At 48.9% G+C, this 22,591-nt stretch overlaps 1 protein-coding gene across 2 annotated transcripts in view; it reads left to right on the top strand.

Moving 5' to 3' along the window:
* The window catches only part of npc1l1 (NPC1-like 1), a 198,435-nt gene that overhangs the window by 159,588 nt on the left and 16,256 nt on the right, over positions 1 to 22,591 (top strand). For both annotated transcript variants that reach the window (XM_073061132.1, XM_073061124.1), the window contains exons 8-14: positions 2,505 to 2,632; positions 3,701 to 3,838; positions 5,727 to 5,816; positions 9,318 to 9,508; positions 11,801 to 11,928; positions 13,937 to 14,066; positions 17,886 to 17,941. In XM_073061132.1, the coding sequence (XP_072917233.1) occupies positions 2,505 to 2,632; positions 3,701 to 3,838; positions 5,727 to 5,816; positions 9,318 to 9,508; positions 11,801 to 11,928; positions 13,937 to 14,066; positions 17,886 to 17,941 (861 nt within the window). The remainder of the gene's footprint in view (positions 1 to 2,504; positions 2,633 to 3,700; positions 3,839 to 5,726; positions 5,817 to 9,317; positions 9,509 to 11,800; positions 11,929 to 13,936; positions 14,067 to 17,885; positions 17,942 to 22,591) is intronic.

Genomic DNA, 22,591 nt, shown 5'->3' with positions numbered 1-22,591 from the left:
ATGAGGGAAGGATGGTATTGAAACCTACCAAATATTGAAAGATCAGGGATACCCGACCTTTTTTATACCATGGACTCCTACCATTAACCAAAGGGTCCATGGACCCCAGGGGAACCACTGGCCCAGACAGAGTGGACACGGAGAGGATGTAATGATATTGGTTTATTATTGTCACATGTACTGAGATAGCTAGTCTTGCAAACTGTTCCTACAGATCAGAACATTGCGTTGAGGTAGAACAATAACAAAGCAGAATAAAGTCCATAAGCTACCCAAAGAGTGCAGCGCAGGTAAACGATAACAAGGTAGATTGTGAGGCCAAGAATCTATCTTAACACACAAGAAGTCTGGTGAAGAGTCTGACAACAGTGGGGCAGAGCTGTCCTTGAACCTGGTGGTAATGTGCTTTCAGTGTTTTGGATCTTCTGCCTGATGGGAAAGGGTAGAAGAGAAAACGTCCAGGGTAGTTGGGATCTTTGATTATGCTGTCTGGTTCAGGGGCAGCAAGAAGCGTGGAGAGAGTCCGTGGTTTCTGCAACGTGCTGAGCTGCATCCACAACTCTCTGCAGTTTCTTACGGTCACGGGCAGAGCAGAGGCCGTACCAAGCCCAGATAAGGTGCCCGAGTAGTGGGATCTGGAGGGGTGAATGTGAAAACTCCACACAGAAAGCACCAGAGGTCAGGATCGAACCTTTGCCATCTACATAACATGACTTGACTTGACCCCCCTGCCTTAGCTCAGCTGTTGCCGAAGCCCTCACCCACCGCTGTAATACCTCCACATTTGGTGATTCCAGCACTCCTTTGGTTGACCCCATTCATTTTATATCGGAAAATCTTCTGTCCGTGTGTTCAAAGTTCAAAGTAAAGAGTGTGTTTCCTCTTACTCAGCCATCACCACCACAGCATCCCGCTTAAATGAAGCCTGAAGTTTCAGATTATTCTCCAGCTTTTTAAATCCCTCAACGGTTTTGCCCCTCCCTGTCTCTGTAACCTCCTCCTGCTCTGTTGCCTCCAAAGTACCTATACTTCCAATTCTGGTCAACTGACCCCCCCCCCCCCCATCCCCTCAAGTTTAAACGTTCTACTCAAATTTTAGCTTTCCAATCCATCCCTAAACATCTCTGTCACTTAAAGTCTTCCTTAAAGCTTTCGAGTAAGGCTTTGCTTCAGACCCAATTCCTCTTCTCTAACGCGAGATCTCCTTCAGTTCGATTCTGATTGGAGCCAGGTTTATTATCACTGAGATACGTTGTGAAATTTGATGTTTTGTGGCAGCAGACCATTGCAATTCATTTTAAAAATGATCGCAATATACAAGAAGAAATATTTTTTTTAAAAAAAATAAAAGTAGTTCGAAAAAGAGCAAATGGTGAGGTAATGTTCACGGGTTAGAAATCTGATGGCACGGGAGGAGAAGCCAAGTCATTGAGTGCGTGTATCAAGCTCCTTCCACATTTCACACATCAGAATCGGGTTTAATATCACCGGCGTATGTTGTGAAGTATGTTGTTAACTGTGCGGCAGCAGTACATGCCGCACAATTTATCAGTACATGATAAATATAGAAAAAAATGTGAATTACAGTTAGTGAGCATATATAAATAGTTAAGTAATCATGCAAACCAATAGAAAATAAAAAACAGTAGTGAGGTAGTGTTCATCGATTCGATGTCTATTCTGAAGTCGGATGGCAGAGGGGGAAGAAGCTGTTCCTGAATCACTGAGTGTGTGCCTTCAGGCTTCTGCACCTCCTTCCTGATGGTGACAATCACCCAGGCACGTCCTGGGTGATGAGGGTCCTTGATGACGGACGTCACCTTTTCTGAGGCTTTGCTCCCTGGAGATGTTATGGATACTATGGAGGCTAGTGCTCATGATGGAGCTGATGAAGTTTACAACTGTGCAGTAGCCCCCGCCCTCCTCCCCCATACCAGATGTTGGTGCAACCAGTTAGAATAGTTTCCACGGTACATCTGTAGAAATTTGCGAATGTTTTTGGTAAAATGGAAGAGTTCTGTGAGTGGTAATTTTGAACACCGGGTTAGCTGTAAGGACAGAATGTGGTAGGTAGCAATGACACTGTCTGACATCTCCTGTGACCCCTGTTCAATGCTGAACATAGACTTACGCACATTTTCCTTGTGACTCTGTGTGCTCCCCCCAGCGCTCCTCATTGCAAAGGGGTGTAAGGTTCCTGGCATCTGTACGTTGCCCCCAGTGTGGGTGCAAGTTAGAATATGGCAGTTCCAGGAAGAGCATATAAACTTAATGTCAGTGGTGGGAATCGAACCCGGGTCACTGACACTGCAATAGTGTTACACTAACCACTACACTACCATGCTGTTGTGTACAAACGTGGAGCTGGGTGGTTTAACCTTGACATCTCAGAGTAGCCAGCTGGAGGATTTAAACCGATTACCCGTTATTGTTGGTGTGGATGGTAATGGCTGTTTCACTGGTTTGAGCAACTGCCTGATTTAAAAGGGGAAATGTTGGTGCAGGTGCCCTCACCAAGATGCCAGCAGTGCGCACGTTTGCCCTGTACGCAGCACTGGCTGTGCTCCTCGACTTCCTGCTCCAGATGTCGGCCTTCGTAGCTCTGTTGTCCCTGGACGCTCGGAGAGAGGAGGTACTGTGCGCTCACCCTGCCTTGATTCTGACTCTCGATCGTGATGATTGAAGCATTTACACAATCAGACCACATAGATTGCTGGTGTGATCACTCGTGGGGAGATTGATTACAAACATTTCCAACCCACATCTACAAACCTTGATCAAATAACCACACAACAGACTTTAAAACACAAATAGTATGGCCACAAAGAACTTGCCACTTTGATTGATCCATTTCTGTGATTAATAAACCCAAGAGGTTCTGCAGATGCTGGAGGTCCAGAGCAAAACACACAAAATGCTGGAGGAACTCAGCATGTCGGGCAGCATCTGTAGAGAGGAATAAACAGTCAACGTTTCGGGCCAATGCTCTTCATCAGGACTGGAAAGCAAGGGGGAAAACATAAGATTCTGCAGATGATGCAAATCCCGAGGAACACAAAATACTGGAGGAAGTCAACAAGTGAGACAACATCTGTCAAGGGGAATAAATCTTTGATGAAGGGTCTCAGCCTTCATTGATCAAGATTTCCAGCAGCTCTTGTGCCTCTTAGTACAAAGCAAGTTACGATCCTGTCCTAAATGTCAGCTAGCAGTCACCTCCAAGCTGAGAGAGTCGAACAAACATTTCCGATACAAATAAGGCAACATATCATATCTACAATTCTCAACATGAGATTCTGCAGAAGCTCAAAATCCAAACAGCAGACTCAATGTTGGAGGAACTCAGCAGATCGGGCAGCATCTGTTGAGGGGAGTAAACAGTTGACGTTCCAGGCCAAGGCTCTTTCTCAGGCTACTCCGAGTCCTTCGGGTCAAGCCCCTTCAAGTTCGTGATGAAGGGTCTCAGTCTGAAACATCGACTGTTCCTTCCTCCCTTGCTGCCTGACCTGCTGAGTTCCTCTAGTATTTTGTGTGCTTTACCCTTGATCAAATAATCTGAGGCAGACATAACGAACACACAAATAATATGGCCACAAAAGAACTTGCCTCTTTGATTAATCCAATTCTGTGATTAGCATGTGTAAAACAGATTACTTTACATAAAATCTGAAGCATGCCACTATTCTGCTCTCTCCTGTAGGCAGCCAGGTTTGACATATGTTGCTGTGTACGTTCAAAACATGGAAAGAAGAAGAAGAAGAGAGAAGGTTTCTTGCTGACCTTAATGAGAGAGTATTATGCCCCTTTTCTTCTGCACTCTGTTACAAGGATTGTTGTGGTAAGAGAATTGAAATTAGTTTATTATTGTCACAGGTACTGTCTACTATCAGGCAGGAGACTCCGACGCATAAAGACAAGAGCGGTCAGGATGGGAAACAGTTTCTTCCCTCAGGCCATTAGGCTTCTGAAATCCCTGCCACTTTGCATTTGGCGTGTCACGGGATAATTTGTACTGTTCCCGACAATACTTAATTTGTGTATTTTACTTTGTTTACCTATGCCTAATTAATTTGTAGATTTAATTCTTACTTTCCTAAGTTATTGTGTGTTATATGTGTGTAATATGTACTACTGTGCTTCACACCCTGATGCAGAGAAACGTCTTGTTTGACAGTATACATGTATATAGTTAAATAACAGTAAACTTGACTTGAGTTGATATACTGATCATTTACTGATGTACCTGAGAGGAGAGTTAACATCTTAGGGAGAGTTAGCATCTCTGGTGAAGGGGCTTGTTGTGTCTGTTCCGGGGCAGCTCGTTCACCTTTGGTCCCCACTGGACACTCAGCTCTCTCACCTGTGGCTCCAAGTGGCTGTTTGCATGCTTTGACATCCGGATTAAACCAGGTGAGGGTAGCTGACGTCCTCACACCCTAGTGAGATAGGGACATGCCTGTCCTAGCCTGCAAGTCCTAGTCAGCTCCCTGGGCGGATGAGATCTGACGGCCAGGAAGACAGTACTGCCACGATCCGTGGAGAGCGAAGGGCTTGACAAGGCACGGGAGAAGCCAGAGTGGAACTGCCCCAGTGCAACAGCGTTTCCATTTTAAAAACTCTCCCGCACAGGTTTCGACAGGATGGAGAACCACCATTCACTGGTGTACAGTGTAAAGCCTTTTCGTCTGCAGGAACAGTCTCGCATACTGTTCATACAGATGAAACCATTACTTGCAGTTAAGTTGAACAGTAACTATGCAGAATAAAGTGGAACAGCTACAGAGACAGTGTAGACGGTAAGGTGCAAGATCATAACAAGGTAGACTGTGAGGTCAAGAGTCCATCTTATTGTACTAGAGACCCATTCAGTAGTGGTAAAACAGTGGGGTAGATAGAAGCTGTCCTTGAACCTGGTGATACTGCTTTTAGGCTTCAGTATCTTCTGCCCAAAGGCAGATGCAGTTCAACCCGGAAAAGTGCAAAGTGGTTCACATTGGAAGGATGGATTTGAAGATGGAGTACAAGATTAATAGCAGGGTTCTTGGCAGTGTGGAGGAACAGGGGGATCTTGGGGTCCCTGTCTACAGATACCTCCAAGTTGTTGCTCAAGTTGATAGGGAGGTTAGAAAGCGTAGAGAGTGTTGGCCTTCATCAGTCTGGGCATTGAGTCCAAGAGCATGAGGTAATGTTGCAGCTCTTTAAAACTCTGGTTAGACCACACTTGGTGTATTGTGTTCAGTTCTGGTCACCTCTTAATAGGAAGGATGTGGTGGATGTGTGAACACACTGCTAGAGGTGGTGGTAGGGGCAGATACATGAGGGGCATTTAAGGGGCTCTTAGACAGGCACATGGACAGTAGAAAACTGGAGGGCTATGTGGGAGGGAAGGTTTAGATTGATCACAGGGTAGGTTAAAAGGCCGGCACAACATTGTGGGCCGAAGAGCCTGTACTGTGCTGTGCTCCAAAAGAGAGAATGTTTGGGGTGGGCGGGGGTCTTTGATTGCTCTGGCTGTTTTATTGAGGCTGCGAGAAGTACCGACAGAGTCCATGGAGGGGAGGCTGGTTTCTATGATGTGCTGAGCTGTGCCCATTACTCTACAAGCTGCTGTGTACCCAGCCACTATGTTCTACCCACAATCCCACGATCTCACTTGTCCATTGTAAGTCTCCCTGTTGTTCTGTGTCCATGTCAAACTTTAGTAACAAACCTTTCTTTATTTCTAGATGATTACATTCCTCTTCATGCTGTGTGCTGCTATATTTTTGATGTTACATGTTCGCGTGGGCCTCGACCAGGAGCTGGCTCTGCCAACGGTTAGTGTTCAGCCATCTCACCCCCTCCACGTGGAGCTGGCTGGCTGTTTTTTCATCTCCTTACTCCTACCCTCACTTCCCAGAGTGTGGATGAACAGAGGGACCTGGCGATATTTGTCCATAAATCCCCAGAAGTGTATGGTCAGATATAGTGGTGGAAAAGGCTCGAAGAGCACCAGCCTACATCCATCTTGGCACAAGCAGAAGATCTGAGACACCATGTTACAACTTTATGAAATGTTGGTCAGGCCCCGCCTGGAGCATTGTGTGCAGTTCTGGGCACCACACTGTAGGAAGGTGCAGAGGAGATTCCACAGGTTGTTGACTTGATTGGAGCATCCCAGACACAAGGAGACACCAGACAGTCAGAGTGCTTTTCCCTGGAGTGGAGGAGGCTGTGGATTGACTTGATAGGGATGTTTATAATTAGGAGACATTACTAGGGTAGATAGACAGGAACAGAACTTGGCCCATCAAGTCTGCTCCACCATTCCATCAGGCAGAATATATTATTCCTCTGAAAACTATTCTCCTTCCTTCTCCCTGTAAACTTTGATGCCCTGACTAATCAAGAACCTATCAACCTCTGTTTTAAATACACTCTATCACTTAGCCTCCACTATATCACAACATTCCCCTTTTCTCTCTCCTCTCCTTCACCTTAAGACATGCTGATACTGTAAGACCATAAGGCATAGGTGCAGAATTAGGCCATTCAGCCCATCTAGTCTGCTCCAGCATTCCATCATGACTAATTTATTTTCCCCCTCAACACCATTCTCCTGCCTTCTCCCTGTAACCTTTGACACCCTGACTAATCAAGAACTTATCATCTTCTGCTTTAAATACATCCAATGACTTGGCCTCCTGAGCCATCTGTGGCAAAGAATTCCACATAGTCACCTCCCTCTGGTTAAAGAAATTCCTTCTCATCTCTGTTCTACAGGGATGTTCTTCTATTCTGAGGGCGTGCCTTCTGGTCTGAGACTCCCTCACTATCGGAAACATCTTCTGCACGTCCACTCAGAAGTAGTTCAGTTCAATTCAAGTTTACTTGTCATTTAACCATACATGAATACGGCCAAATGAGATGGTGTTATTATGGGGTCAAGGTGCAAAGACACACACAGTAAGCACACACAAGATCATAAGCACGTAATAAGAGTCCCGAGACCTCCCTCCAGGCTCCCCGTGACATCGCAGATTGATGCGTACAAGTTAACAAACACACCCACAGAATATCAGTACAAGTATGAAACACAGAAAATGCATATGTAGACCCTCCCAGCCCACCTGTCAACTGGCCCCTGATGCCCATTAGGAGGCACCGTGGCTTTGAGGCCCAGTCCTTGACCTGAAGCTCAACTCACTTTAGGCGAATCCGTGGCTTTGAGGCCTAGTCCTCCCCCAAAGCCCAACTCACTCTAGGCGAATCCGTGGCTTTGAGGCCCAGTTCTTGCCCTGATGCCCAGCTCTCTCTCGGTGACACCATGGCTTTGAGGCCCGGTCCTTGGCCCAACACCTGATTCCCTCTAGGCGAATCAGTAGCTTTGAGGCCCAGTCCTCGCATGTACTCTACCCTATTGCCTGTTTCACCACTGGTGTTTACGGCAGCAATGAAGGTCCTCCATCTCTGGTGGTGTTCAGGACTTCCTTCATCGTGTCAGTAGTTCGGTTTTCACTGCTGTCAGTGATGCAAGTTCTGAGTGGAGACTCAGGAATACCATCACACTCAGATGTAGAAGGATTCTTCACTGCTGTTTCCATAACAATTTGGTTTGACCAGTCAGCATTGTTAGCCCTGGGCTGAACCCTGAACATGGGGGACTGGTGGACCACTCTTAGTCGGTCCTCTACCCTTTGACCTGTTTGGCATGGGTGATCCTACCAAGAGGCACGACATAAAGCCCTGACTCCAGCCAGCGTAGCTCTCCGGGGTTATTGAGGCATACAAGCCTCCAAACCCTATGACAAGGTTGTGGTCCTCTTGGAGGTCTGAGATAGTAAGTTTATTTTCCCCATGTGAGGGTATTTAAAACGAGGAGGCTTAGAGGGGATCTGAAGGGGATGTTTTTTCCCATCCAGAGGATGGTTCAAAGGTTCTTCGCAAGCATCCACGAAAACAGAGAAGTGCCCCGAAGAATGAATGACAGTTAAATGTGAGAACCCCGAAGTCCCCCGCAGCTGCCCTCCTTCCCGTTGAAATCTGGATCGCACTGAAGGGGGTGGGAGATGGGAGGCAGAGGGGAATGACATTCGGGAAGCATTTGGATAATCGAGGCTTTGCTGCTTGCTGCGCTCTGTTGTCCTGCCGAGCGTTGTGCGCATTCTACACTGGCGTCAGAATGTGTAGCCATACTCGTGGGCTGCCCCCAGCACTTCTTTGGGTTGCGTTGGTTGTTAATGTAGACAACACATTTCACTGTATGCATCGATAAGTCGCTCCGAGTCCGAATCTGAAGGCTGTGGACCGATGAGGGTCCACGGGACCAGAACAGACAAAGAGATGGTCACCGTAGGCAGGCTGGAGGCACACGGCCTGCTCATTGCGGAACAGCACCACGGGGAAGAGCGGAGTTCAAAAGGAGGCCATTGGGCCCATCGTTCAAAGTAAATTTATTATCAAAGTACATACTTGTCATTCGATCATTATGTCCCATGTCATATGACATAAACGATCCTGGTCTTTCCACAACCATGATTATTCTTGGCAAATGTTTCTACAGAAGTGGTTTGCCATTGCCTTCTTCTGGGCAGAGTCTTTACAAGACAGGTGACCCCAGCCATTATCAATACTCTTCAGGGACAGTCTGCCTGGCGTCAGTGGTCTTGTGATGTGTACCAGCTGCTCATACGACCATCCGCCACCTGATTCGGGGTGGGGGTGTCCGAGCAGGTGCTACATCTTACCCAAGGGTGACCTGCAGGCTAGCGGAGGGAAGGAGCACCTCCTTCGGTAGAGTCGCATCTCCACCCCGCCACCCAAACGTATACGTCACCACATAAAATGTTGAGGTTCATTTTCTTTTAGGCATTCACAGTGAATACAAAGAAACAAAAAATACACAGACAACAATGATAACCTTCAGGGAATCGGGTGATTTGGGAAGGGAGTGGGGAAGTGGACAGGGTGCAGGAATCAACCTGATCTCTCTGAATGGAGGGGCAGAGCTTGGTGCCCACAGGGCGTACTCGTCATCATTACGTGCCCTGTCGCATGAAGTGGGCGATCGTGATCTTCCATCTGTCCTGAACCTGAGAAGTTCACAAGGTGTACGGTTGCTCTAGGCCAAGGGTGGTGGTAGAGGTAGATACATTAGGGACATTTGGGTGGCATGTGGAGGATAGAAAATGGAGGATTATTTAAGAGGGAAGGGTTAGATTGGCTTTAGAGTAGGTTGAGAGGTTAGCACAGCATTGTGGGCCGAAGGGCCTGGACTGTATTATGTTCTATGTGCTATCATCATGCCTGACCTACTATACAAACTTCTATTCTCTCAGGATTCATACATGTTGGATTACTTTGCTGGCCTCAACAAGTATTTTGAAGTGGGCGTCCCTGTGTACTTCGTCACAACTGCCGGTTACAACTTCACCACCATAGCTGGGATGAACGGAGTCTGCGCCAGCGTGGGATGTGACAACAACTCCTTGGCGCAGAAGATCCAGTACGCCACGGAGTTCCCCAAAGAGTGAGTGTCCTTGAAGTAACGTAGACAGATCACTCACTCACACTCACGCACACAAAACCATGCTGCAGTTGTACAAGACGTTGATGAGGGCAAATTTGGAGTATTGTGTGTCACCTACTTACAGGAAAGGTATCGATAAGCTTGAAAGAGTGTAGAAAAAATGATTTTATTTATTTTACAGTACAGAATGGGTCCTTCCGGGCCCTTCGAGCTGCACCCCTCCCAGCAACCCGATTTAACCCTAGCATAGCCACGGGACAACTTACAATGACCGATGAACCTACTGACCAGGTACATTTGGACTGTGGGAGGAAACCGGAGGAACTGAAGATAACCCATGCATTCCACAGAAATGTCCTCAGAATTGAACTCCAAACTCCGACGCCCTGAGCTGTAATAGTGTCGTGCTTCGGTGGCCCCCAACGAGATGTACAAAGATGTTTCCAGTACGTGAGGACCCGAGTTATAGGGAAAGGATGAATAGGTTGGGACTTTATTTCCTGGAGCGCTGGAGAATGATAATCTGAATTTGATGGGAGGGCTTACAGGGGTTTGCAAAGTTATGAGGGTACAAATGGGGTGAATGCATGCAGGCTTTTTCCCCTCAGGGACATTACAATTAGAGGTGATAGGTTTAGAGTGAAAGGGGAATCTGAGGGGGAGCTTTTTCACTCGGAATGGTGAGGGTGTGGAATGAGCTGCCAGTGGAAGTGGTGGATGTGGGTTCAGTTGTGACATTGAAGAGAAACTCGGACTGCTGCATGGATGGGAGGGGTATGGAGGGTATGGTCCAGGCACAGGTCGATGGGACTAGGAAGAAGATCGGGTTGGCATGGACTAGATGGGCCAAAGGGCCTGTTTCAGTGCTGTAGTGTTCTATGACTCTGACAATCACACGTGTGTGTGTGTGTGTGTGTCCAGCGTAACGTCCACTACATTAAAAAAAAACTTCCATTGATAGTGGAACTCTGATCATTTACAATCCAACTGTTTGGGAATCCCAATGCATCGCCAATAATCTCCTGCACTCTCTTCCACCCACCGGGGCTCGGTTTCCCTCAAAACTCACCTCAGCACTAGTACCTGCACGCCCTCTAACTTCACCTGGTACTGTTCTCCAGGGTGGCAAGGTGAAGGTACACTTCCACCACAGGAGGTGTAAGACCATGATTGCCCACGTCATACAACACGGCGCGTAATGGACTCCCTATAAATTCACCAGATTAAATGGAAAATATATTGTTTTTACTGTGTACGACAGTTAAATAAAAAGTGAATTGACAGAGTATAATTTGAATAACATCTGTCGGTCAAGACTTCCCCTGCGTCTCGGTACATGAGACAATGATAAACACAGATACGTCAGCACCATGGAAGTCTCTCACCTGCTGACTTGTACTGCTCCCCCTCTTGGAAAGTAACACGGATGAAAGAATTCCTTGGATTTAAGAATTGGAGAGGCTCCAGAGGGGAATCACAAGAATCGTCTGAGAAATGATAGGGTTAAAGTAGTATTTGATGGTTCTGGGCCTGTAGTCACTGGAGTTTAGATGAATGAAGGGTGATCTCATTGAAACCTATCAAATATTGAAAGGCCTAAGTAGAGTGGATGTGGAGAAGATGTTTCCAATGGGAGGGGGTGTCTAGGACCAGGGGGCACAGCCTTAGAATAGAGCATCTCCCTCCCTTTATGAGGAAGAATTTCTTCAACAAGAGGGTGGTGAATCGGTGGAACTCATTGCCAGAGATGGCTGTGGAGGGCAAGTCATTGGCGAAGGTTGATAGGTTCTCAATTGGTAAGGGTGTCAGAGGTTCCGGGGAGAAGATTGGGGTTGAGAGGGATAATAAATCAGCCATGATGGAATGACATAGCTGACTCAATTGGCTAATTGCCTCAGGGTCTTATGATCTAATAAAAAATGGAAGGTTATGTGAGAGTTTGATCTTGGAGTGTGTTAAAGGGAGGTCAGCTCGACATTGTAGGCTGAAAGGCCTGTACTGGTCTGTATTCTATGGTTGCATGGAGACCTTGGACTGAACAGCTCTGTGCTGCCGTTACTATCTTCCAAGAAACTGAGCCTCTCTGAAGTAGACCCAATTGAACAACTTGGTTCTTGGCCCAAAATATCACTGGTTATTCCTCTCCATAGAGGCTGCCTGACCCGCTGAGTTTCTCCAGTATTTAGTTTGTGTGTTGTTATGGATTTCCGTCAGTCGCAGACTCTCTTGTGTCTGAAGAGTGTGTTATTTTTCTCACCCTAGCCCTCTCTCTCTCTCTCTCTCCCCCCTCAGGTCCTATATAGCCATTCCTGCTTCCTCGTGGGTGGACGATTTTATTGACTGGCTAAACCCCATGTCACGTTGCTGTAGAACCTTCATCCTGGGACCCAATGCTGGCCAATTCTGCCCAGCTACCTGCAGTAAGCGCTCTTTAACACTCGTGTGGGGTCTCTTTGCTCAATGCTAATCACCCGTGGCGTTGGATCTGGTGATTTGGGTTCTTCAGAAGTAAAGAACAAGGGGTGAAACTTGTTGCTTTCGGCCATTTATTGAATGTTACAAGAACAAAGGATGAACGAAGAAAATGACAAAGAACAAAGTCATTGCGGTCGCTCTGTACAAAAACTAGCTCAGACTCGAGATAACAAGGCATTGCATAATATATGTAAACCCAAGAGATTCTACAGATGCTGGAGGAACACAGCAGGTTAGGTGGTATCTATGAAGCCCCCCCCATCACCCCTGCTGGGGCATACGCCACCAACAGTATCTCGCCAGAGTCCTCTGCCTTGGACCAGTCTTTCCCGTCGTCCCCAGGGGTAGCCCATCTTGCTGCTGTATCCTTCCTCTCCCAGGGATGAGGACTTTGGAGCTTCTTCTCTGTAACACTGGGTTTTTACAGGATGGGGTTGCCCAACCCTCCTCCTCTTACAGCCGGGCTCAGGTCAAAGTCGTAGTAGGCAACATCTATGGAGGTGAATATACAGTTGGAAGTTTCAGGGTGAGTCCTGATGAATGGTCTCGGCCCAAATGTGGACTGTTTATTCCTCTCCTCTCCATAGATGCTGCCTGACCTGCTGAGTTCCTCCTGCATTTTGTATATTTTATGATAACAAATAGCCTATGAAAAACATGACACTTGCTGCAGCTATGTTACAATTCATGGAAAATTCACTTCACTATTATACATAAATACTGGCAATTAGCTTGACACTCTTACAGGTCAGGGTTCAGAGTTCGAAGTTCAATTTCAGTGCAGTCGGTATGGAGTTGGTACATTCCTTCCTGTGACTGTGTGGTTTTCATAGAAATGCTGTGCCGAACATGTACCGAACCTACTTTAGAAATTACCTTGGGTTACCCATAGCCTCCACCACCGTTGCCAGCAACCCATTTCACACACTCACCACTCTCTGCGTTTAAAAAAAAAACTTACCCCTGACATCTCCTCTGTACCTGCTTCATCTGGGTGCTGGTTTTCCGTGAGGGACTGATCTGTATCTGGAGCTCTCTGCATCGAGGGCAGAGCAGTTGTCGTGCCAAGCCGCGATGCTTTGAGGTAGGGTGCTCTCAATAGTGCATTTGTAAACATTTGTGAGGGTGAACGGAGAGATATTGAATTTCTTTAGCCCTCTGAGGAAGTAGAGGCGCTCGCCTTGCTTTCTTGCCCATAGCGTCTGCTGTAAGGCTGGAGTGTGGGAGTGTGAGGGAGTCATTTTAATTTGCCACCTGAAGAATGAATGGCATTGTAATCACTGAAATGAGAAGCTAGTTACACGGGAACCCACCATGTTAAAAGCCACCCAGCTGAAAGTGTCGCTACCTCACCCCGCCAGAGACCCTGGTTCGAGCCTGACCACTAATACTGCTCGTGTGGAGTTTGCACGTTCTCCCCGTGGCCGTCTGAGTTTCATATGTGGAGCAATCCATGTTCCAGGCCTACCCGGGGCGGAAATGCAAATATGAGGGGGCATTATTTTAACGTGGTTGGAGTACAGTGTGGGGGGGTGAGGTTGTCAGAGTTAAGTTTTTTACTTGGAGAGTGGTGGGTACGTGGAACATGCTGCCTGGGGTGGTGGAAGAGACACGTTAGGTCAGCACAGCATCAAGGACTGAAGGGCCTGTACTGTGCTGTAATGTTCTATGATCCCGGTTCAGTTCTGCCGCCGTCTGTAAGGAGTTCCTCTCACGACCGTGTGGGTTTCCTCCGGGTGCACTGGTTTCCTCCCACTTTCCAAAGGCATACAAGTCAGTGGGTTAATTGGTGACGTGGATTAATTGGGTGGTGTGGGATTATTGTGCTGTACTTGTATGCGGTTGGTTGAATCCGTGGATAAGGAGGGCCAACTGTACATACAAAACCATGTACAGCTTTCCCCTGTGACGTGGGCTGCCAAGTGACTCTTGCTTCCGCTTTCTGGTCTTCAGCTAAACCGCTTTGTATGAAGAAATGCCTCCCACCAAACCTCAGCGGCATCGTCAGACCATCCACTGAGAAGTTTAACGAGTTCCTACCCAACTTTCTGAATGACACCCCCACGCTGGAGTGCTCCAAGGGGTAAGTAACCCTCAGCAGTGAGGACACCACAGAATATGGGCTTGGCTGTGCTTGCAGTCTCCTGAAAATCTACACAGGACAGTATAGCTCTGGGTCAGGCCCTTCGGCCCGCAAAGTCTCTGCTAACCATGGTGCTACTGGTCTCAGAGTGTTGTGCACACAGCTCATAGAACATTACAGCACAGAAACAGGCCTTTTGGCCCTTCTTGGCTGTACCGAACCATTTTTCTGCCTCGTCTCACTGACCTGCACCTGGACCATATCCCTCCATACCCCTCTCATCCAAGTCAAGTCAAGTCAACTTTTATTGTCATTTTGAACATAACTGCTGGTACAGTGCATAGTAAAAATGAGACAACGATTTTCAGGACCATGGTTTACATGACACAGTACAAAAACTAGACTGAACTACGTAATAAAAAAATCCATGTACCTGTCCAAGTTATTCTTAAGTGTTAAAAGTGAGCCCGCATTTACCACTTCATCTGGCAGCTCATTCCACACTCCCACCACTCTCTGTGTGAAAAAGCCCCCCCTAATGTTCCCTTTAAACTTTTCCCCCTTCACCCTTAACCCATGTCCTCTGGTTTTTTTCTCCCCTGGCCTCAGTGGAAAAAGCCTGCTTGCATTCACTCTATCTATACCCATCATAATTTTATATAACTCTATCAAATCTCCCCTCATTCTTCTACGCTCCAGGGAATAAAGTCCTAACCTATTCAACCTTTCTCTGTAACTCAGTTTCTCAAGTCCCAACAACATCTTTGTAAACCTTCTCTACACTCTTTCAACCTTATTAATATCCTTCCTGTAATTCGGTGACCAAAACTGCACACAATACTCCAAATTCGGTCTCACCAATGCCTTATACAGCCTCACCATAACATTCCAACTCTTATACTCAAAACTTTGATTTATAAAGGCCAATGTACCAAAAGCTCTCTTTACTACCCCATCTACCTGTGACGCCACTTTTAGGGGATTTTGTATCTGTATTCCCAGATCCCTCTGTTCTACTGCACTCCTCAGTGCCCTACCATTTACCTTGTGTGGTCTACCTTGGTTTTTCCTTCCAAAGTGCAATACCTCACACTTGTCTGTATTAAACTCCATCTGCCATTTTTCAGCCCATTTTTCCAGCTGGTCCAGATCCCTCTGCAAGCTTTGAAAACCTTCCTCACTGTCCATTACACCTCCAATCTTTGTATCATCAGCAAATTTGCTGATCCAATTTACCACATTATCATCCAGATCACTGATATAGATGACAAATAACAATGGACCCAGCACTGATCCCTGTGGTACACCACTAGTCACAGGCCTCCACTCAGAGAAGCAATCCTCCATTACCACTCTCTGACTTCTCCCATTGAGCCAGTGTCTAATCTAATGTCTCCGAGCATTATGGGATTCAGTCTCTTTTCTATTAACTCTGTCCACATTTTCAAGGCAGCCAGCACAATCGTGTGAGGAAAATTACTTTAAAAATTAATTCTGCGTTCTTCCCTGACTGATTTGCATATGTATTCAGAAACAAAGGGAGGCACTACACACGTGGTTAAACACATGAACGCTACTTTGTTATAGAAGCAGAAATGGTGTTAATGAAGTAGCAGTACAGAAGATGAAGAAGAATGGCCCTTAACTCGGCAGTGGAGTTATCGGGGCGCCGTCATGACAGTGTTTCCGTCACAAGCTATTCTTGTTTTTATGAGGTCGAGTTGCTAGCTCGACGCTGAACCCGACTTGGATTTGAACTCGGGAACCTTTGCTCCGGAGTCCGGCGCTGATATTGTTGCGCCACCAAGTGGGACAGCAGTACAGAAAACAAACTAATATTTATCCTCAACACGAGCAGATCCGCGGATGCTGGAAATCCAAGCAGCTTATACAAAATGCTGGAACTCAGCAGGCCTGGCAGCAGCAATGGAAAAGAGTAAACAGTTGACATTTCGGGCTGAGACCCTTACTCCGGAACGGGCTGATCTGCGGAACGCTGGTGGGAACCACAAATCCAAAACCTTCCATGCAGCCTTCTCTCGCTCTTTCTCTCACACTCTCACTTTCTCGGCACACTTGTCCCTAACTTCTCCAACTCTTAGCACGGGTACTGGCCGTGACCAAGTCTAAGGGAAAATCTCTCCCCTTGCACAAAGAAAGTGCTCCTCTTTCTATCCTTGAAGATCCCCTCAAGACTCAGAAATAACTTTTACCCCAGGATTTTCCCGTAATAAGACGCCATTCGGTACCTAGAGCTACATAATGACTTCACCTTCCCTCAACTTACTTGCGCTAAGTCCTGAAGAAGGAATTCAGCCCGAAACATCAACTGTTTATTAATTTCCATAGATGCTGCCTGACCTGCTGAGTCCCTCCAGCATTTTGTGTGCGTTGCTCTGGAGTTCCAGCGTCTGGACAGATACTTGAATGGTAGGGGCATGGAGGGCTACAGTCCTGGAGCAGGCAGATTAAATGGTTCAGCCCGGACTAGGTGGGCCCAAGGACCTAATTCTGTGCTGTACTTTTCTATGACTTTATGATCTGAGTGAAGAGTGTGCAAGACAAGTTTTCACTCGCCATGCGCACTGTCACAGTACCGATCGCTGGCGCTGTTATGAATTTCGCTAGGCGGTATACCGAGTGCCTATTTCAACGCTCTGAAATGTTGCAATCATTCGCGGTGACCTCTTCATTAGGTACGCCTGCTCATTAATGCAGATATCTAATCAGCCAATCACATGGCAGGCAGTATCTCAATGCGTAAGAGGTTCGGTTGCTCTTCAGACCAAACCTCAGAATGGGGCAGAAATGTGATACGAGTGACTTTGACTATGCAATGTTTGTTGGTGCCAGAAGCTGCTGATCTCCTGGGGTTTTCATCCCCAACGGTGCCTAGATTTAACAGAGGATGGTGCAAAAAAACGAAACAAAACTCCGGTGAGAGAGAGGTCAGAGGAGAATGGCCGGACTGGTTCATGTTGACAGGTGTGCCGGAGCCAGCCCAAAGGTGTTGCCACAAGACTGTAATGGTTAGGAACGGAATTAGGCCATTCGGCCTATCAAATATGCCCCACCATTAAACCATCGTTCTCCCTCTCAACCCCATTCTCCTGCCCTGTCCCTGTAATCTTTGACACCCTTACTAATCAAGAACCTATCGAACTCCACTTTAAATATACCCAATGACCTGGCCCCCCGGCTGGCCGTGGCAGTGAATTCCACAGAGTCACCACCCTCTGGCTAAAGAAATTCCTCCTCATCTCTGTCCTAAGGGGACATCCTTGTGTCTTCTGTTCCTAGACTTCCCCCGCCCCCCACCATAGGAATCATCCTCTCTACAACCTCTGTAGTGTGGCCTTGCAATATTCAATAGGTTTCATTCTTCTAAACTGCAGTGAGTACAGGCCCAGAACTTTACTTCTGATGTCAATATAGCACGCCCACAACATACTAATTGTTACTAACTCATACGATTTGGAACGTGGGAGGAAACTAGAGCTCCCAGAGGAAACCCTTGCAGTCACAGGGAGAATGAACAAGCTCCAGCATCAGGAATTGAACCTGGGAATTCAATCTTACAGGGTTTTTTGTTGAAGTGTTGACAGTTATACTTTGGGGAAAACGTCTCATTTGCAGAGGTTGTATAATTTATATGTACTTTGATAATAAAAATACTTTGAACTTTTGTGTAGGCAGAAGAGATTGACCATTTAATTACTAATTTATTTGGGTGCAGTACAACATTGTGGGCTGAAGGTCCTGTTCCTGTGCTGTACAGTTCTGAGTTCTGTCTTCTATTTGTTACGTTTTATTTTGCAGAGGTTTGGGAGCCTATGGGAATGCTGTGAGGAGAGGCGAAGGAGGGGAAATTTTGGGTAAGTGTGGAGGGTGCTTTCATGGGGGAATGCTTTTGTGCCCCTGCATCTGGTAAATCACACACGCAGAGTGCAGTAGGATAATAATCAAAGAGATTCTGCAGATGCTGGAAATGCAGAGAAGCGCACGCACGCGCACACACACAAACTGTGGGCGCCACGGTTGCTCAGCGTTAGCACGATGCCAGCAAAGCGCCCACTGTTGGATGTCGGAGCTCAGTTCCAGCATCCTCTGTAAGCAAGGTTGTATCTTCCTTCCCATGTGTGCACAGGTTTCCCCCACCTGCTCCGGTTTCCTCCCACAGACGGTTGTAGGTTAATCCTAGTTAACCCCGCGGTTAGGCTAGGATTGAACTGGGGGATTGCTGGGTGGAGTGACTCAAAGGGCCGGAAGGACCTGTTTGTTCCCCACTAAATAATAAATAAAATTGAAACACATAATTCAGCAGGTCAAGTCGCATCAACGGAGAAGAATAAACAGTCGATGTTTCGGCCCTTCATGAGGAGTCATTTTGAATACAGCAGATACCTCAGCCCTGGAAAGAATGCGTATCATCACCCCAACTCTGACTGAATGGTGTCGACCCACCACCTCACTCAACTCAGGCGCACACACTCAACAGACCCACCATCACACTCAACTCAGACCCACCGTCACACTCAACTCAGACCCACCGTCACACTCAACAGACCCACCATCACACTCAACTCAGACCCACCGTCACACTCAACAGACCCACCGTCACACTCAACTCAGACCCACCGTCACACTCAACTCAGACCCACCATCACACTCAACCCAGACCCACCGTCACACTCAACAGACCCACCGTCACACTCAGCTCAGACCCACCGTCACACTCAACTCAGACCCACCGTCACACTCAACAGACCCACCGTCACACTCAACTCAGACCCACCATCACACTCAACTCAGACCCACCGTCACACTCAACAGACCCACCGTCACACTCAGCTCAGACCCACCGTCACACTCAACTCAGACCCACCATCACACTCAACCCAGACCCACCGTCACACTCAACAGACCCACCGTCACACTCAGCTCAGACCCACCGTCACACTCAACAGACCCACCGTCACACTCAGCTCAGACCCACCGTCACACTCAACTCAGACTCACCGTCACACTCAACAGACCCACCGTCACACTCAACAGACCCACCGTCACACTCAACTCAGACCCACCGTCACACTCAACTCAGACCCACCGTCACACTCAACTCAGACCCACCGTCACACTCAACAGACCCACCGTCACACTCAGCTCAGACCCACCGTCACACTCAACAGACCCACCGTCACACTCAACTCAGACCCACCGTCACACTCAGCTCAGACCCACCGTCACACTCAGCTCAGACCCACCGTCACACTCAACTCAGACCCACCGTCACACTCAACTCAGACCCACCGTCACACTCAACAGACCCACCGTCACACTCAGCTCAGACCCACCGTCACACTCAACTCAGACCCACCGTCACACTCAACAGACCCACCGTCACACTCAACCCAGACCCACCGTCACACTCAACAGACCCACCGTCACACTCAGCTCAGACCCACCGTCACACTCAACTCAGACCCACCGTCACACTCAACAGACCCACCGTCACACTCAACCCAGACCCACCGTCACACTCAACAGACCCACCATCACACTCAACCCAGACCCACCGTCACACTCAACTCAGACCCACCGTCACACTCAGCTCAGACCCACCGTCACACTCAACAGACCCACCGTCACACTCAACAGACCCACCGTCACACTCAACTCAGACCCACCGTCACACTCAGCTCAGACCCACCGTCACACTCAACAGACCCACCGTCACACTCAACAGACCCACCGTCACACTCAACCCAGACCCACCGTCACACTCAGCTCAGACCCACCGTCACACTCAACTCAGACCCACCGTCACACTCAACTCAGACCCACCATCACACTCAACCCAGACCCACCGTCACACTCAACAGACCCACCGTCACACTCAGCTCAGACCCACCGTCACACTCAACAGACCCACCGTCACACTCAACAGACCCACCGTCACACTCAACCCAGACCCACCGTCACACTCAACAGACCCACCGTCACACTCAGCTCAGACCCACCATCACACTCAACCCAGACCCACCGTCACACTCAACTCAGACCCACCGTCACACTCAACAGACCCACCGTCACACTCAACCCAGACCCACCGTCACACTCAGCTCAGACCCACCATCACACTCAACCCAGACCCACCGTCACACTCAACTCAGACCCACCGTCACACTCAACAGACCCACCGTCACACTCAACCCAGACCCACCGTCACACTCAGCTCAGACCCACCATCACACTCAACTCAGACCCACCGTCACACTCAACTCAGACCCACCGTCACACTCAACAGACCCACCGTCACACTCAACTCAGACCCACCGTCACACTCAACAGACCCACCGTCACACTCAACCCAGACCCACCGTCACACTCAGCTCAGACCCACCATCACACTCAACTCAGACCCACCGTCACACTCAACTCAGACCCACCATCACACTCAACCCAGACCCACCGTCACACTCAACAGACCCACCGTCACACTCAGCTCAGACCCACCGTCACACTCAACAGACCCACCGTCACACTCAACAGACCCACCGTCACACTCAACCCAGACCCACCGTCACACTCAACAGACCCACCGTCACACTCAGCTCAGACCCACCATCACACTCAACCCAGACCCACCGTCACACTCAACTCAGACCCACCGTCACACTCAACAGACCCACCGTCACACTCAACCCAGACCCACCGTCACACTCAGCTCAGACCCACCATCACACTCAACCCAGACCCACCGTCACACTCAACTCAGACCCACCGTCACACTCAACAGACCCACCGTCACACTCAACCCAGACCCACCGTCACACTCAGCTCAGACCCACCATCACACTCAACTCAGACCCACCGTCACACTCAACTCAGACCCACCGTCACACTCAACAGACCCACCGTCACACTCAACTCAGACCCACCGTCACACTCAACAGACCCACCGTCACACTCAACTCAGACCCACCATCACACTCAACTCAGACCCACCGTCACACTCAACTCAGACCCACCGTCACACTCAGCTCAGACCCACCGTCACACTCAACAGACCCACCGTCACACTCAACTCAGACCCACCGTCACACTCAACAGACCCACCGTCACACTCAGCCCAGACCCACCGTCACACTCAACTCAGACCCACCGTCACACTCAACTCAGACCCACCGTCACACTCAACAGACCCACCGTCACACTCAACTCAGACCCACCGTCACACTCAACTCAGACCCACCGTCACACTCAACTCAGACCCACCGTCACACTCAACCCAGACCCACCGTCACACTCAACAGACCCACCGTCACACTCAGCTCAGACCCACCGTCACACTCAACAGACCCACCGTCACACTCAACAGACCCACCGTCACACTCAACCCAGACCCACCGTCACACTCAACCCAGACCCACCGTCACACTCAACAGACCCACCGTCACACTCAGCTCAGACCCACCATCACACTCAACCCAGACCCACCGTCACACTCAACTCAGACCCACCGTCACACTCAACAGACCCACCGTCACACTCAACCCAGACCCACCGTCACACTCAGCTCAGACCCACCATCACACTCAACCCAGACCCACCGTCACACTCAACTCAGACCCACCGTCACACTCAACAGACCCACCGTCACACTCAACCCAGACCCACCGTCACACTCAGCTCAGACCCACCATCACACTCAACCCAGACCCACCGTCACACTCAACTCAGACCCACCGTCACACTCAACAGACCCACCGTCACACTCAACCCAGACCCACCGTCACACTCAGCTCAGACCCACCATCACACTCAACTCAGACCCACCATCACACTCAGCTCAGACCCACCGTCACACTCAACTCAGACCCACCGTCACACTCAACTCAGACCCACCGTCACACTCAACAGACCCACCGTCACACTCAACTCAGACCCACCGTCACACTCAACAGACCCACCGTCACACTCAACTCAGACCCACCATCACACTCAACTCAGACCCACCGTCACACTCAACTCAGACCCACCGTCACACTCAGCTCAGACCCACCGTCACACTCAACAGACCCACCGTCACACTCAACTCAGACCCACCGTCACACTCAACAGACCCACCGTCACACTCAGCCCAGACCCACCGTCACACTCAACTCAGACCCACCATCACACTCAACTCAGACCCACCGTCACACTCAACTCAGACCCACCGTCACACTCAACAGACCCACCGTCACACTCAGCTCAGACCCACCGTCACACTCAACCCAGACCCACCGTCACACTCAACAGACCCACCGTCACACTCAACCCAGACCCACCGTCACACTCAACTCAGACCCACCGTCACACTCAGCTCAGACCCACCGTCACACTCAGCTCAGACCCACCATCACACTCAACTCAGACCCACCGTCACACTCAACTCAGACCCACCGTCACACTCAACAGACCCACCGTCACACTCAACTCAGACCCACCGTCACACTCAACAGACCCACCGTCACACTCAA

The sequence above is a fragment of the Hemitrygon akajei genome, chromosome 1 (genome assembly GCF_048418815.1).
Source record: "Hemitrygon akajei chromosome 1, sHemAka1.3, whole genome shotgun sequence".
In the NCBI taxonomy this organism is placed as follows: domain Eukaryota; kingdom Metazoa; phylum Chordata; class Chondrichthyes; order Myliobatiformes; family Dasyatidae; genus Hemitrygon; species Hemitrygon akajei.
The sequence above is the reverse complement of the archived record's forward strand: the minus strand, read 5'-3'. Positions and strand labels throughout refer to the sequence as shown.